The sequence below is a fragment of the Sorex araneus genome, chromosome 1 (genome assembly GCF_027595985.1).
Source record: "Sorex araneus isolate mSorAra2 chromosome 1, mSorAra2.pri, whole genome shotgun sequence".
Classification (NCBI taxonomy): Eukaryota; Metazoa; Chordata; class Mammalia; order Eulipotyphla; family Soricidae; genus Sorex; species Sorex araneus.
The window spans coordinates 308,910,056-308,928,368 of NC_073302.1; the positions used below are offsets into that span (position 1 = coordinate 308,910,056).

The 18,313-nt window shown below is 35.1% G+C and overlaps 1 protein-coding gene across 2 annotated transcripts in view; it reads left to right on the forward strand.

Annotated features, from left to right (window-relative positions):
* Positions 1 to 18,313, forward strand: part of GPM6A (glycoprotein M6A) — a 283,312-nt gene that overhangs the window by 165,155 nt on the left and 99,844 nt on the right. The window contains exon 1 of one of the 2 annotated variants that reach the window (XM_004614682.2): positions 89 to 668. The exons of the other annotated variant lie outside the window; for it this stretch is intronic. Within the exon in view, the coding sequence (XP_004614739.1) occupies positions 632 to 668 (37 nt within the window). The 5' untranslated portion in view covers positions 89 to 631. Of the gene's footprint in view, positions 1 to 88; positions 669 to 18,313 lie in introns of those variants that run through there. 2 annotated transcript variants of the gene reach the window in all.

Below are 18,313 nucleotides of genomic sequence, written 5' to 3' on the forward strand. Positions count from 1 at the left end.
TGTCCTTCCTTAGAACCTTTAAATCAAAGTTAACTAGTTCCTGAGGAGAGAAAAAAGGAAAACGCAGTCTTTGCAGCGTCTCTGACTGGGTGAGAGGCAGTTGCTGTAGCATACGGGGCTGGGATTCTGGGCTTTCCCACTCTGCCAGCAGAGAGGGGGAATTATGGGTTGGTGGTCTGCTTCCCGTTAGGAGGACTCCCCTCCATCTGCGCACCACTCAGCCTGTTTCCAATTTAAAGCCCAGATTTCCATACAAACCTCGGTTCCTTCTCCCCATTTGAAATGCAAAGCGAGGCTGCTGAATCCTAGTGTCTCTGCGGCTGGATCCCCACCAAATTTCCCCCCAAAATTCTCAGGCTCTTTGCTTGAATACCTGCTCGCAGTGGTACACAATGGGGCAGCTTTGAGGAGAAAAATTGATAATCTTCACGGCAGAGTAATTTGAATGAAATCACACTTGACAGCCTGTCTCCAAGCAAACAAGAGGCGCGGAGCCTCCGCTGAGCTCCCAGGACTCGCTCAAGCCACTGCTGTCGTAGCTTCCCAGGGAAAAAAAAGCAGCAGTTTCTCCAACATCTAATTGAGCTTTTGATTAATTCCGTGTACCAGATTCTACTGAAGAAAGGTAGCCATGGAGGAGAACATGGAAGAGGGACAGACACAAAAAGGTACTGTGCTAAAAAGGGTTTATTTGGAACTAAGTAATTATTGTGCCGTTTCCTTGTTTGCTTTAGACACTTGCCAGGGAGGCTAATGAATGTTTCTCTCTTGGAAGGCATTTTTTTTTTTGCCTCCTCTTTCGTCTGTTCCCCACTGGCATTAATGCCTGGCACGAGGGTTGTCGTTATTAGCAAATCTTGAGATTTAAGCATCTAGATGCAGAGTTGCATATTTGTGATAAGAACCTTGCAGGGCTGTGGCGAACTATTGGACTAGTCTTTGTTAACCTTCATTTATTTACCATTTTCTATGAATCAAGGAATTCCTGGTGGGAGACCAAAGGTATATTTGAACCTAGCTGTAGGCAAAATCTGATGATGTAACCGTTATCAGTACCTTCGAATGGGCATCTGATAGAACAAAGACCGGGAAAATATTTATGATATTTTGACTGGTGCATCTCTTGAACACCCCCTTACCCCCACCTTTTTCCCCCTCTTTAAATGTCTGGATGTTGTTTTCTTTAAATGCTGGTGGAGCAATATATCAATTGTTAGTTATGGCAATGCAAAGGTTTTCCTTCCTATATAGAGAGGTGACAGTAATCGATTTCTTAGTGACGAACATCAATTTTCAGATGCGTTTTTGAAGCAGACATAGGTATATCTGACTGAAAAGATTAAAACGCAGTTATCATGTCTATAGCATAGCATTGTAAAATGTGGACAATTTCAATTGATTTGGAGACTCTAGAAATGTGTATGTGCGTGTCAGGTGGAGGCTTTGGAGGGAAATGTAGCTTTCACCCCAGAATCGGCATCTTGTTCTCTCATGTCTGCTCTTAGGCTTATGTAATGCTATGGAAAACATGCTGGTGTTCTTAGGATCAAAATAGAAACACAGGTAATACTACCCAGAGGTAATATTTAAGGAGATATAGAAAAATATTGACTTATCAAATAGGATTTCAAATGTGTGAAGTGTGTTATTTTAGAAAACCATACTTTTGCATTATAAAATAGGTCATTTGGAAGCATCATGTGTTTTTTTTTCATCATTTGGAGCCATTCAGCTTTGCTGGATCTCTTACATACACACACATGCAAACATAGATACGCACATACAAAATCAAACAGCATTAGCATGGAGTAGATTGATTTTTATTTGAACAACAGAAGAAGGTATTAGTTAAGCCAATGTCATTTTATTTAGTGGTACCTTGTTTATGACACATTAATAGCTTCACAAAAATCTGTATCTATATCTATTTATCTATACATATATCATTTGATCTTTTATTTATATTAAAAATTCTCAACTCCCTGTATTATATGAAAAATAGCTTAAGTGTTTTTCAGGTATTTCAAATGAGAAATTTCAATATCTATCCTTAAGAGTCATCTGCGTGGACTATGTTCTTTAGGAATAAGATATTTTAACATTTTTAGAGCACAAATTAAATTGCTACTTAATGAGTCAACTTGTTTAAGGAAAGAGATGATAAAGGATCATTTCAGACAGAAAATTGCTATACTTTACATCAAAATAAAGCCTCGAGATAAATCATAAACTGTGTTAACAGGTTGAATGTGTCTGAGCGAGCTGGCTGGATGCAGCAGCCAGAGAAAAAATGATGTCATTAGTTGTGATGTGTTTTTTCTCTCGGTAATATTGAAAACATTTCTTTCATGATGTGGGGGCAGTGGAAATTTGGGGTGGTGGGAAAGGACTTCCCACTTTATCATTAAGATGGGTGAACTAGAATAAGGAAAAGGAATGGAAAATAAATTTTAAAATATTAAAATAAAATACTGCATAATGGCCTATATTAATATCAATATTAATATCAAGTCATATTAATGAAAATATCCGTAACTAAGATTTTTTTCCCCTCTGAGGAAAAACAAGATTGAATTCTCCTTATTTTCTATTCCTCTCATCCATGCATATGTTATTTTCTATAGGAATTTGTGCTAGAAAGTCATATTTGAGTGGATACGCTCTATTTAGAGGGATAATGTGAAGTGTGATGGGTTTGAAATTACAGGAGCAACTTGATGAACATATAAAATTGTTATGAATTTTTCAAGAGTTTTGGTGAACAGATTTACTGAGCCATCTTCTGTCAAGGAAAACATCATTTTCATATCTTTTTTTACCCCGTATTTTACGATTTAAAAAAGTACAGAAACCATGAAATTCTCTTCAATTTTAAAGATCCTTTCCTGTTCCTTCCTACACTGTAATCCATTTCTTTCTTGTTGCAAATTCTGAGTTAATTAATGTCAATATTTGTTAGACGTCACTATCCAAATGCAAGCAGGATTTAAAATGGAAGCCATGTTCCCAGATATGAAAACATTTGAAAAAATAAGACTTATGGAATAAAAAATGTTTTTTCATAAGAAATACATCATCATTTTTTTCACAATATGATCTCCCTTACCTACTTTGTAGGCAAATGGCTGTTGAAAACAGCACTTACCCTGCTTAATACTACGCATTAAGTCTGGGAGAACGCATAATCTGAAAGTCTAGTGACTTCACCAACTACTTGTCAATACTCTAATGCCTTGATATTAGAGGTTGATAATGGGTCATTGTTCTCTTGCTATGTATATTTCTGTCAAATACAACCCCCTCCCCACCACCACCACCAAAGGTGAGTATCTCTTTGTACTGAATGGAAATCTAATGTTTTATGAAAAAATGTAATTTTTTGTGTGTGACAAAGGATGCTCTATAAAGAAAGCATAAGGAGTATTTCTAAATAAAAGATACTTTTTTTCCCCTCTCATGTTCAATGGGAATAACAGTGATCAGGGATTAAAGGTGGGAGAAGAAAAAAGAGGGGAAAAAAACAGTTGATTTGAACTTGGTTCTTACTATGTAGCCATAAGAAGCATCAACGTCATCAAAAATAAAGATACACAGTCCCCGAATCTGGCAGAAAGGGCTTCTTGTTTAGGTAGAAGGACTGAAAAAAGTGCCTGAGGAGATTTTTACTAAGATTTAAAATGTAGATGTTTGTGCTATTTCTGGCATCCTTTGCTCAGATGTGTGGAAAGTAAGTAACTTCAAGGTGTCTGATCACTAGTGGATTCGTGGCTGCATTGTTCAGGTGGGCAGGCAAGTGGATTTCCATTACTTCACAGATAATCTCTATGACTCCATTCATTAGGAGGCGGTCACAGAGGAAGGTTGATGAATCAGTGTTCAGAGGAAGTCCTACCATTATATAGACATTAATAAGAAAATAGCAAGCAGGAAGAGCTAGCAAGTTAGAAGCTTCACACATTGAACAGCTGAGAAAACCTGATTGAAATTTCATTTCCAAACATGCCATGACATAAAGCCTTAAAATAACATATGATGTACCAGGAATGTCTGATCGGCTCGAGAAATTTATCTACACTGTCAACTTCTGAAACTGAGCAGTTTCAGATCCCAGCCAACCTCTTATTTCCTCTCCAACACTGGGGCCTGGTTTCCCATTTCAGGAAACTCAGTCCTTCAGCAGAATCAGTCTAGAGATGGGTTTGTGAGAGGAAGGAAGAAGATGAAACCTGGAACGAGAAAGTCTACCATCTGAACACAGACCATACAGCCAGTTTAGTTTTAATCTCTTAAGTTCAGCATCACAAACATACATTATATCAGCATATCTTCAGCTTTAGGAAAGCAGTAAGAATGGATGAATATCTAGATAAAAAGAATAGTATTTCATTTTCCCTTCTGAATTGCAATGTTTTGTCTCACTGTTAGCAATACTATCCAGCTATATTTGGCAGATATGTTGGTAAGTACAGACTTTTATGTATTATATATTAATATGCTCAGATTTCTATAAAGATGTCAATGCACTAAAGCTTTTATGCCATGTGTATCAGTGACCGTCATTTTGAAACACTTCTGACCAGAATTGCTTTTGTTTTGAAAGATGAATTTCAAGCATAACCCTTTGACAGTAGATACCTTCGAAGAAGCATTGTCACTAACATAAATGAAAAGGGAGATAAATTTAAGATTCTAGATGCTCTTGGTCAACTAAATCACTCAACTCTTGCATTGACAGAGAGTAGCTCAAGGATCTTATTTAAATAAATCCATTTACTCCTCATGATGATCTTAAGTGAAAAATTAAAAATAAACTTGGCTAGATAACCTGGCCCATGTCATGCAGTAGTAAGTAGGGGAGTCTGCCTGACTTAAACTCCACCCACACAGCACTAGGGCCTTGCCTGTCACACTGCTCTCATAAGTGACTCAGTTTAAAACACACAACTCTACCACACTATTCAGGCCTTGCCTATAATTTATGGCTGTATTCTTCACCTACTCTGGCCTTTTTTTCACCGCAGGCCTTACCAATGGTAATCAGTCTCTAGGTGTGACATTCTTTGAACTGAAAGTGTTTTTGTTTGTTTTTGCTTTGTTTAACCACACTCAGTGGCACTCAAAGGCTTCTCCTAGTTTCTTGCTTGGAGGGAGACCCCTTGTGGTCCAGGAACTTGGGGTTCAACCCAGATCTCCCATGGGCGAAACATGTAAGTGACCCTCAAAGCTAACTTCCTGACTAGAAAGTCTTGGTCCCCCAAAAGCAGTTGGGCCCATGAGGCCCCTCTTGAGAAGTGGGAAAAGATGTGTCTTGGAGAACCATTAGGGTCTGTTTATTCCCCCTTATAACTTCGAACTCAGTGTTGAACAGAAAATCTGAGTGAATCTCTGGTCTTTGCAATCAAAAGACCTCTAAAAATATGCAGAGAAACTTGTAGGATCTTAGGGAACCAAAGATTGATGTTAAAACCATTTAAACCTATTTTTATTATACTCGTAAATATATCCAAGGTGATTTTGAATTTTTCTTCACCCATCGTTTATTTTTATATTTTGATTAAATCATTCTCCTTAAAGCTTCTATATACAAGCATTGGTAATATAATATTTGAATATCATGTCTAGCTATGGGACTGGGATGAGGCAAATGCCAGCTTTTTAAATAGAATGAGAATCTTTATGAATACGTCCTTGAAGCCACAGATTAGTAGTTATGGCAGTAACAATATTAAAGACCTTTGAATTGTCATTAATAATTGCCTTTGTCCATTTTCTTCTTGGATGTTGGATACTCGCAATCCCATGAAAATGAAAACTTACTTGTCTAGCTACAAGTAGTCAGCAAATGACATTAACAAAAAATTATAGCAACAAATCTTGTCAGCTGCTATTTCAGCATTTGGATTACATGATTTGAGGATCATACAATCATATTTTACAAAGTTTTTTCTATGACCAGATATTTGTGCTTCTGGTAAGTTTGACATGCCTTCCCTAGAATGTCCTCCTGAATCCTAAGGAACTTGACTTTTTTCTTGTTATTAACTGTAGTTCTAAGACCCCTGTAAGAAGAGAAAATTAAATATACTTTTCATAATACTTGATAGACTTCCCCAGAACTTTGTTATTGCTTTGGTTATTTTGATGTCTGTGATTTAGATATGATGTTATAAAGTGTTGTCTTTAAATTTTTTATTGAATTGATTGCTTGTTATAGGAAATTTATGAAAATTGTTGTATCTCACCATGATGACTTTAAGCCCTTATCTGAGGATTTACTAAACTAAAATTGCAAGTTATGGGAGAGCCTGGCAGGCTTCCCAGGGCGTATTCATATGCCAAAACCAGTAACAATGATGGGTCTCATTCCCCTGACCCTGAAAGAGCCTCCAATGTGGCACCATTGGGAAGGATGCGTAAAGAGAGGCTGCTAAAATCTCAGGGCTAGAATGTTACTGGCGCCCGCTTGAGCAAATCGACGATCAACGGGATGATGATGATGATAATGATGATGATGATGATGATGATTTTCTATATTCATTATGCTATTTGTCTCAGAAATCCATAGTGCTCAACATGAGCAAAAGTTCCACCATCTTGTAATCATAAAAGATATTATATATATATTTTTTCTTGCTTTTTGGGTCACACCCAGCGATGCACAGGGGTCATTCCTGGCTCATGCACTCAGGAATCTCCCCTGGCGGTGCTCAGGGGACCATATGGGATGCTGGGATTCGAACCCGGGTTGGCCGCGTGCAAGGCAAACGCCCTACCCGCTGTGCTATCACTCCAGCCCCAAGATATTATACATTTTATTTGTGAAATTCTTAGAATGAATGTGTTCATCATCTAACATGCAAGTATTTGATTTAGTTATGCTATTGACTCATTCAATTGAAACAATCTTAAATAATAAGTGAACTAAAATATTAAATATTTTAGGAGATAATGTGATAGAATTAGACTTTGATACAGAATCATGTGTTGAGTTCAAAACGGTTCTTAGAAAGTAATATTTTTTTTAATCCAGAAGACTAGGGCTTATGTGAGATTCACAGAATATTTGAGGTAACTCCTAGCTTGTTGGTTTGGGCCTGCATTTCCCTCTACATATTTGCCCCTCTTTCTCCTATGCAAAATGTTTGACAATTTTCTTTTTCATACATTGAAGACAGACTGCCTGGCTTATTTTCAAAGCCCTCTTGGATAGCATCCATACTAACAGGTGGCACAGCTGTGGATTAGCTGACATTATAAAAATAATTCATGTTTTTCCATGTGCTCTCTGTTCAAATTGTGACCATTGTCTCTGGTATGCTTAATCTGAAAGTAACTTCCTTCTTTGTTCCGTGAAAATAAAAGGAAAGGAAAACAGAAGATAACTAATTTGTTTCTCTCAGATTGTGAGTGGAAATTTAACTTTGGGCACAGATGAAAACCAATAGTTGATTCTAGATTCTTAGTAGAGTTCATTGGGGAATGAAGTACAGGATGAAAAAATTTGAGATCAGAAGAGAGAGGGAGGATGACTCTTGGCTTCTACTTCCCATATGTTCCTGAAGTTATAAGACATATAACCAGGTTGGAGCATAATTACTTACTTTATAGCTTGGGGCACAAAATTTAAATTGCTTGATGCTTAAATTGCTTGATAGAAACTTAAAATTTTCTATCGTGAGAAATGATAGTACTTTAGTATACCAACCTTTTGAAAAAGAGACAAATGTGATGTGTTATAGCCTTGAGAAAGAAGTTTAGGAATACATTGTTCATATTGCATGTGTTATTTTCTTGCGTTGTATTATGTTCTTTGAATGTCAAGTAGAATAAAAGCAATTAGTTTATTTATGAATGCTAACAAGAATTGATAACAGAAATTTTAATGCTTTTTAGAATAGCTTCTTTATTTGTTTATTTTACTCATTAAAGGTGTTTTTTGAGAATAAATTATTTTTTCTAAATTAATTAAAATATGGAAGAATTCTTACAATTATCTATATTTATTATTTTATGAGAAAAAGCGCCAGTAAATAATTCATAAATGAAGTACACAACCAAAATCCCTTCTCCCCAAATTTAGCAACTAAAGTTTTCAATATATGTGACACCCACATTTCTTGTATTGGTGGATATCAATTTTCATTTTCAGTCATCTATGTCCTTTTAATTTTGTACTTCAATTTGGTGACTGCAAATCTGAAACATAGTTATAATAGCTGTTATTTTAAATAATTCAAATGCCACAGATTTCATTTTAAATATCTAATATTGGTCAATAGTATCGATTATGTAGTTTTCTTACCACCATTATGTATTGTTCCCTCCTTTTCCTCTGCTGTTATTTTTGTGATGGTTGGGAGGCCCTCTTTTGTCTGTTTTGGGGTCACACCCAGAAGTGCTCAGGGTTTATTCTGGCTCTGCTCTCAGAGATCATTCCTGGGGATGCTCGGGGAACCAAATAGGGTGGCAGGGATTGAACCTGGGTTGGCCACATGCAAGACAAGCAACCTGCCAACTCTACTATTTCTCCATTCCCATAGGAACACATAGTTGCATTTCTCATACAGTTACTTGTGATACTTTCATTCATTTGACTCAATGGGGAAAGTCCTGGGAGTTGAATGCATGGCCTCATGACTTCAAGATCAGCTCTCTACTCACTGAATGATATCCCCAGGCCTCCATATATTATTTAACTGTGTGGACATCATACTCAATGATTGTTTAGTCCAAAATCAATTATATAGGAAACTAGGAGAAAGTCTCACTAAAATATGCAGAGGTCAAGGAGGATTCTAATCAAATACAGTGAAACAGTCTTCATTTTAGTTCCGAGAGAAAAACTTACCAAATTATAAAATAATTTTCCCATGATAATTTATTCAAAACTAAAATTTTATTTTAGGCTGGAAATTTATTTTCAGTGATAAAATATTGTTTAAATTTTTGATAAAACAGTGAGCAATGTTCAATTATAATTGACATCTAAAATACAGGATTGAGAATTGTTTGTAACACTAACTATGGTCTATCCATTAAAACCTGTAGACTTTGAGAAGTAATGTCTATATATTATCAGACTCAGGTTCTTGAAAAATGTTGTACATTTTTTAAACTTAAAACATTTATATCTTCACTCATTTTATATTATATACACAATATAAAATTGTACTTAAATCATAAAATCTTCAATTTGGAATTCTTATACTCAAATTATCTTCTTAAATCCTGAATTATGTGGAAATACCAATAGATTTTGTGGTCAACTTTAGTGCTGCACATTAATTAAATTGTGGGTTTTCTGATCAGACAACTTTTATGAAAAGCCTGCATCTTTTTTCTCACTTTTATTTATTTATTTTTGTATAATGTAAATCTTTATTATTCAATATGAGCTTCTATTACTAGTTTTAGATTTGGTGAGTTTTATGTGAATGTTTGATAAAATGGTGAATAGGATATCAAATAACATGCCTGTAATAATACCTGTAACCTGTAGTAATTTAGTAAGTAGATTTTTTTCCTTTTACATATTTTCCTTGCATTAAAATGCACGATGACTTTTAAAATGCTACCAAGAAACCTTCCTAGAGACAAAAAGTGAGTATTGAACTTTTATGAATGCAGAAGATGTAATCACTCCTTTGAGTTATTTTTGCAAATATTTGTTTAGTATTTAATAAATGACAACACTTATTGGCTATCTTATTATTGTTTCTATTATTTTCTCACTTTTCAGAGTACAAATTCTTGAAAGGTATGTGTTTTATCTTTTTTAAAAACCACAAAATTAAAAGTTCACTCATTAATGCTTTCACAAGAGTTATCCAGTGAACAAGTTTTATGAAACAAACATTGAATTATGAAACATTATAAGACAGACTGCAATACACTAATCTTTCTCTTTTAATACATTGATCTTTTGTTTTTGAACTCAACCATTTTTGAACTCAATTTGCACCATTCTCAAAATATTCCCATTTTTATCTGGTGATAATACTTATGATAGTGGTAGTGTTAACTGTGGTGGTGGTAGGTGGTAATTATGCAGCCTAACAGGAAAGGAAAAGGTAAAAGATGAGGGTGAAAGAAAATATTGAGAAATACGTAGATGACAAGGAACAAGATGAGATCAATTATTTGTCTAATGGAAGGATAAAACCTTTCTCTGAAGTAAGACATCCAGATATTACAGAGAAGCTTAACCTGATTTGCACTCTATGCCTATGGTTCCATTTTTAAGACATTAGGTCTGAATGAATATATATATTTATTATTTTATTTACTGTTTGGGGTGCATACCCTACAGAGTTCAGGGTTTACTCCTGACTCTGTACCCAGAGATTACTCCTGGTTGGGCTCAAAGGACAATATGAGCTGTTGAAGACTGAACCTGGGTAATGCATCTCTTTGGCCTGATTTTATTTATTTATTTTTTAACCTCAAACACTGTCAGTATCTTTATAGTAGTCTTCACAAGATTTAAAATATGTACACTTTTATTAGAGAATTCAAATAATTTTAACATTATAATTACAGTAATTAAATGAATTGGTTTAGGGCCACATCCTATTTTTGTTGCCAGACTCAATGAAGTCTCAGCTCTTTTGATGACTGCGAATGTCATTCGATTTTGTGTAATTGCCTATTACATTATCTCAGAGAAGTTTTACAAATTTCTTTGTGGTACTTGAAGAACATAAATTGCATTCCATCTCAACTTTGTGTGTAACACTGACATTTGAATTGTGATATTTTGGGGTTATTTTAAAGCTATTTCTACATGAGAAACAGAAACATTTATTGAAAGAGGTTAATGAAAAATGTTTTACAAATATGATGAAACAATAATTTAGACTTCAAAAAGCAGGTTATAGTGGAGGTTAATGGAATGCCTTTTATGTAGATGAATGGTTTTATTTTTGAATTTTTAAGTGTGGGTTTGAAAGAAAAATGAGGGAGTTTGTAGATTCAGATTCAGGGCCAGAGCAATGATACAGCAGATAGAGCACTTGGTTTACACATGACTGACTTCGGTTTGAACCCAAATATCCCACATGGTCCCCTGAGCATAACCAAGTATGATCCCTAAGTATAAAGCTAGGAGTAATCCCTGAGCACATCTGGGTATGTCCCAATAAACAAAAGAAAAAAGAAAGAAATGAAAAAAAAAAAGACTTAGATCAACATGGTCTTGCTATAGGATGGAATAATTGGCTTAAGAACAGTTTTGTGTATTTTTTCCATAAGACAGGGAGTTGCATGCCTAATAATATATATCTATTTGACAGATGTACAAATTTTTGTTATGTTTTTGTGTTCTTTTATCTATGTCTCCATTTGTAATATCTTCATGAGACTCCTTGTCAATCTCAGTGGTAATATTTGATTTTTGACCATGCATTCCATAGTTACTGCAATTACTGAATAACTTTTTTTTTACTGAATAACTTTATTCTATTGCAAGTTCATAAAGTTAATGGTCAAAAACACAGGACAGAGATTACAGTGATAACCTTACAAAGGGCCCACCTTGTTCCATCCCTGGCATCAGGTATGGTCCCCTGAGCATCACACTGCCAAATCCTTGAATCCTGAGCCAGGAGTAATCTCTCAGTACTGTTGGGAATGACCTAAAATTTAAAAAATTCATATAGTTAAAATTCATATTTTTGGAGTCATATTATTTGAAGTAAAATTTTAATAAATAAAGTTATTGTAAAAAATTCTCTCCACTATAGAAACCATAAAAAAGTTGAACCCCCCAAATGAAATTAAATCTAGGCTTGAGAGATAGAGCTAAGGCACTTGCCTTGTAGGCAGTTGACCTGGGTTTGTTCTCTGGTACCACATACAGTTCCAAGCCCCAGTACTGAGCAAGAATTAAACCCTGAGAGCCATGGGGAGGAGTCTCAAAACCCCAATAAAGAAACTAAACCTGAACAGCATATTTTCTCTCATATTAATCAAAAGAGTTTTTTTTTTTAAATTATACCTTTGTCAAGGGTTTTTTTGTTTGAAAATACATTCTAATTCTAAAGTAACACATATAAGATTTCTGGGGTGTCTTTTATACCTCAGGAATCTCTCACTATAATATTAAATTTTTACTCTCAGAAATTAAAATACTAATGCTATTACTGTGTCCGGTATGTTTTTACTTTATTGAAACATTATTAGTCTCTATTTTTATAAGTTGAGGTTGTAAGAACTGTTTCCAATTGAATCTTAGATTTTTGGAATGTCCTTGAAATTCATAGAGTAGAATTGGAATATGAAAGACTATGGAGAGCTGTTATTTTGGAAGGAAACAGTAATTACCAGAAATGACAATTTTTATTGTCAAATTTTTAAAAATATATTACATTTTCAGTCAAAAAGAAATGTTTTTATGTCAGGGGAAGACTGATATCTATAACACTTTATTACAGAACAATATAGAGAGACAAATAAAGATGTCTGGAGTTGATGAACAGAGGACCCTAAGGCCTCTTCCTAAGATCCAGAGGCAGAGAACAAGACTATTTTGAGGGATTGCTAAGAATACTGTTCGTTCCATTTTTTAAAAAACAAACCCAAAGATATTAGTCTTCTTAATTTTATTGCATTTGAAGACACTTAAATCTTTGAACTCTAGTCATAACTGGCCTCTGGCAAGAATTTCCGATTCTCTTCATTTTATTTTATGGAATATACAGCTGAAGATTTGCCAGACAAAAAATTGAAAACTCCTATTGGAGCAGTATAAAATATATCCTTAATAAATCCCTAGATAAAATTGCTTTCCTGATGTTTTTAAAAGAGAAAATGTAGGCACATTGAGGTGAGTTGGGGAATAGGGGTGATTTTACCTCTCAACTCTGTGCTGTTTTCTCTGGAAAAACAAATAACTTTTATAAACAAATTAACTCAGGTTAATTGGCAGAGATGAATAGAAAAGGGATATTTGAGTAGAGTAGCAGCAAAATTACCTGCTGTGATGATCAATAGAAAACTTAAATAACCTCACTCACCTTACCAAAACAGTGATGAAAATAAGTTGCTTGCATGTTTCATTCAAGTGATATTTTATAAACTTCCACAAAAGATGACATAATTTACCAACTATACAAAGGAGATATTAACCACCTTGTAAAATTAGATACCTAACGATATCAGCAGATTTGTTATTCTTAAAATAGGTGAGCTGAATAATAGTAGGGTATTTGACTTGAAGATCATCTAATGTTAAGTGGAAATAAACTGGGCTTCCTTTTAAGGATCATCAAATGATATTACATAAGCCATTATGAAAGCTATAAGGTTTGTGTTTTCTTTTACATTGTTAGATTTCAATTTAAATTTTTAGATACAAAAATTTGGTTGGGGCCCAAGAATCTGCACTTAATAAGCCCATTCCCATTTAAAGTCCTATTGTGGCTGATCTGGGTGTGCAATCAAAATCCATGGGTCTGGTAGGTTTCTGTCATTGACCAACTCCTGTAAAATTTCGCAGCTGTGACTACAGTTTATATATTGAGATAAGAATAGTTTGAATTTGTAACTCCAAAGCCTGAGGGGAGAGTCTCTTAAAGGAAGGACCTTTGGGATTCTAGGGACCAGCACAGTAGTCTGAAGAATGTGGTTTGCAGGTGGGAGGTCCGGATTCAGCCTCCATCAGTGCATGGTCCCATGAGCACTGTTAGGAATAATACTCAACCCTCCATGTGTGTGACCCACAAATGAAAGAAAAAGTGGCACTGTAGCACTGTCATCCCATTGTTCATTGATTTGCTCAAGCGGGCACCAGTAGCGTCTCCATTGTGAGACTTGTTACAGTTTTTGGCATATCGAATACACCACGTGAAGCTTGCCAGGCTCCAGTACGGTGGGTAAGTGGCTCTTGCCTTGTGTACAACCCATCTGGGTTCCATCCCAAGCACCCCATGTGGTCCTGTGAGGACCATGAGAAGTGATCCTTGATTAGCCCTGAGCACTGCCAGGTGTGGCCTACAAACAATAACTCCCTGAACCTTTCCCCCACAGCCCCTCAAAAGGAAAAGTGATGTTTATTTTGTACATATCAATCACAGTATTTTGTTTATAATTTAGGTAATGTGGTTGCAGTTGTGATACCTCTATGGTTTTGTTGTATAAGAGAACTACATCTTCACCACCACCAAAGTTCCCACAACTCTCCATAATGGTCCTTCTGTCACTTGTAGTTCACCTTTTCCCCTCTCCTCCCCACACAGCCTGGCAGAAAGAAAAGTAATAAATATAATAAGAATCTTTTGTTTTGTCTTTTTTGTTTGTTTGTTTTGTGGCCACATGCAGTTGTACTCGAAGCTTATTACTGGCTCTGTGCTCAGGGATCACTCCTGGCAGGACTTGGGGACCAGCTTAAGGGCCAGGGATAGAACCTCGATCTGCCAAGTGAGGGCGGTTGATCTATCTGTTATTTCTCTAGCCCCAGAATTAATTGCCTCTTGGATAATATCCAATTATTTTCTTTTGCCAATCAAAGGGGTTTTTGAAATTTGTGACCACGTGGATTAACTTTTGTTACTTAAAATTGTTTTGTGAAATGGACGATGATTTGAGACTTTAACCTGGATTATTTAATAGGGGAAAATTTTAATCATGGTATCACTGTATCACTTTCAGACCATTGTTCATCAATTTGCTCGAGCGGGTGCCAGTAATGTCTTCATTTGTCCCTGTTGCGTGCTAGTGTAGCCCAATGACGTCTCCTTGCTCCAAGAACAAGAGCAAGTTGTTACTGGTTTTGGCATATCAAATATGTCACGGGAAGCTTGCCAGGCTCTGCCGTGATAATCATGGTATGGTGGGGAAATTGATTAAAATAAGAAGCCAGTAGTTATAGAAAAACGCTACTGCTTATGACAATGAAGAATTATTCATGTAATTATTTCGTATCCAGGAGGTTCAGATTTCTGAGGAGAGAATATAGACACTCATCTCATATCTCACTGATTGTCACAAACGTTACTTGTGTTAACACTTGTAAAGCTCACTAGCTATTCAACAGATAGTTGGTCATTAATATTGTAACTAGGATTGCAAGGCATCCTTTATTCACTAATAAAATAAATATAGAAATATAATTGGAAGATCTCAATTATCATTATGCATTGTAGAGTTATTGATTTGGTTTTTTTCATTGCCCAGTTAAAATGTGCATCTGTTATCTGGAATAAATAATTATTCTCACAGTGGAATGTAACAAAAATAAATTGCTTAATTTTTATAGAAAGTTCTTAGTGATCTTAAGCACTCATTTAACTAGAAAATTAAGACAGGATTATCACATAGTTCAGAGTTGAAAACTTAAAGAATTCTTGAAATTTTTGTTTTGAATCAGATAAACTTTAAAATAATTTCAATATACACAGGAGAAGGAGATGCCTCTGGGAATGGATTATATGTTCATTAACTTAAAAACAAACAAGCAAACAGCTTGCAGGGATGAAAGATCTTGAAGGCTGTATCTTCCATTCAATTCCTCCCCTGGGAAATATACCTCACTACTTCCACCAGAATTCCCAGATGTAAATACCACTACTGATTTATGCTCTGTTTTTGATGGTACTACATCAAATATTTGTTAAGGCAATGGAATGGAATAAATACCATATATTATAATTTTCTACATTCATAAGTAAACTTCTCTACATTCCTCGTGAAAAATTAAACTTTGAGAATAACAGGAGTATAAGTAAAGAGAACCATGTATTTGCATCCTAATTTTGTCATATATTGATTGTGTTTTTATTCAGGTAATTTTACTACTTATTGAAAGACTTATTTTCATTTGTAAAATAGGAAAAGCTATTAATTATCTTCATGTTTAAGGAATAACACATCATGAAAGGAGATGTTTTTTAAATCACTAGATACACTGTGGGTAAATTGTAAATTATATAAATTAATTTTTACTTTATTTAGTTTTAGGCCACATGCACTGGTGCTCAGGACTTACTCCTGGCTCTGCACACAGGGATCACTCCTGGCAGGCTCAGAAGACCATATTCGGTACCAGAAATAGAACCTGGGTCAGCTGCATGCAAGACTAGCAACAAAACTATCTCTCTGGCCACTGAATGTTTACTAACCTTCTATACTATAAATTTTATGCATTATGCTCTATTGTCTCTATTCATGCCAAATGTCATCTCAAAATTTGCATAATTTGTGATTTTGCATTCATAAGTATTTTCACATGACTGTGTGCCAGCCAAGCTTCTAATTGTGACTGACCAGGACAGACTAACTGACTGAATTTTTAATGTGGAAGTAGCAATAGACTACAACTCAAACAATACCCCCACACATAGATTTGTAAGACAAAATCTCTGATGCTTATGAGAAAAACGATTAATATGTCTAAAGTCACATCACGGTTTGAAATTGAGTTCTTTCCATGGCTGCCATTTCATCCGACGATTAACTTGTGGATGTGGGTTGGCTTGGTAGTTTACTGACATTCCACCCTGTACTAAGGCCTAAATTCCTCAGCATATAGGCTTTTGCACATGACTTTGCAGCTGGCATTCATGAGTAAGAGACTTAAGAGATGAGGCTGGAGCAATAGCACAGAGGGTAGGGCGTTTGCCTTGCACGTGCCCGACCCGGGTTCGATTCCCATCATCCCCATATGGTCCCCTGAGCATCCCCAGGGGTGATTCCTGGGTGCAGAGCCAGGAGTAACCCCTGTGCATCGCCAGGTGTGACCCCAAAAAGAAAAAAAAAAGATCCAAGAGAGATCGAGAGAAGATGATGCAAAGTGAAAAAGATGGTGCTTATATAACACAATCTTGGAACCATCATTCCACCTCTCCTAAATTCTACTCATTAGACACATGTCAATAAAAGTAACCTTTACCTGAGAGGAAGTGATTTCAGAAAAGCATGAAGGCTGGATCATAAATTATCAGGCTGCTTGCCATAGGTACCTCAAATGGAATATGTTCAACATGAAATTGATCAGTTTATTACTGAATTTACTCTATCCCTGTGTTCTTGGTTTCCAACATTTCAGTCACCAATTAACATTAATTATGTCTGTGATATACAAACCTATAAGTCTAAAAGTCATTGCTGATGCCTTCTGTAATTTCATCTACATCTAGTTGGTTGTCATATATGTTTTTCTTCTCAAGAGTGTCTCCTAATTCTGGATTCTTATCATCATCAATTCAAATTTAGTCATCCGAGTCAATCAACTTTTACTTTAAGTTATTGAATTTATCTCAACTATGCTTCTTTCATCCAATCTGTATTCACTTCACAGTTGTTTTTCATAAGCTAAATCTATTAATAAATTTTGTAGGTTAAAGACTTCTAATGTTTACTTTTCCTGTAAGATTAAATCCTTTTTTTTAACTTGGCATCTCAGAAGCTTTAAACATTTACCACAACACAATCTGGTCTGATTTTACATATTTATCATTTGCATAATATTGGAATGCTATACTCCCAATACTATAGCATTTACAACATGTACCCACCCACTGGACTTTCTTCCTTATCTTTTTGCCTTACAATCATAGTTTACCTTTTAGGTGACAGTTCAAACTGTCTCACAAGAATTTGCCAAGATGCTCGTATTCTTCCTAAGCCATGAACTTTTTCAGTGTCCATTAAATTTCTTTAATATCACTCAGCTCACAGAATTCTCAATATTTCTTTTAGAATAAAATTAATTTTAATACAAATTTTGGAGCACAGTAGTATAACAATTGATTCCACATAAATATTAAATAAATTAACATGTCCTTATTTAATTTGTATATAACTTCACAATATTTTAGTTTCTACTAGGGATAAATATGTAAATATTAAAGACTATAGTATCTAGCACTTGTCAAGTAAATTCTATTTGTTAAGCATATTTGAAATACTTTACATAGATTAACTTGCCAAATTCTAACAATGAATTTGGTAGGTACTTGAGTGAATTTTATTTTAAAATAAGGAAACTAAAACAGATTTTTAGTAATTTTCCCAAGGTCACTCATCGAGTAAATGGGAAACCAATGGATCTTCAAACACTTCAAGAGTATTTGAAGTCTTACTTCAAATACTCTTATTCTGGAAAATAAAGGGGCAGAGAGGGACACTTTCAAAGATACATCCAAATCAACAAATATAAACTAAGGGTTGAAAAATAAATACAAAATCTAAAGGATGTAAGACTAATTACTATAAATGAATGATTGAATAGGGTCCTATGAGTAATCTTTATTAGGAGGGTGAAAACTGATGTTCTCCACAATGTAAATGGAACTGATTAAAATCATTTGTTCTTTTA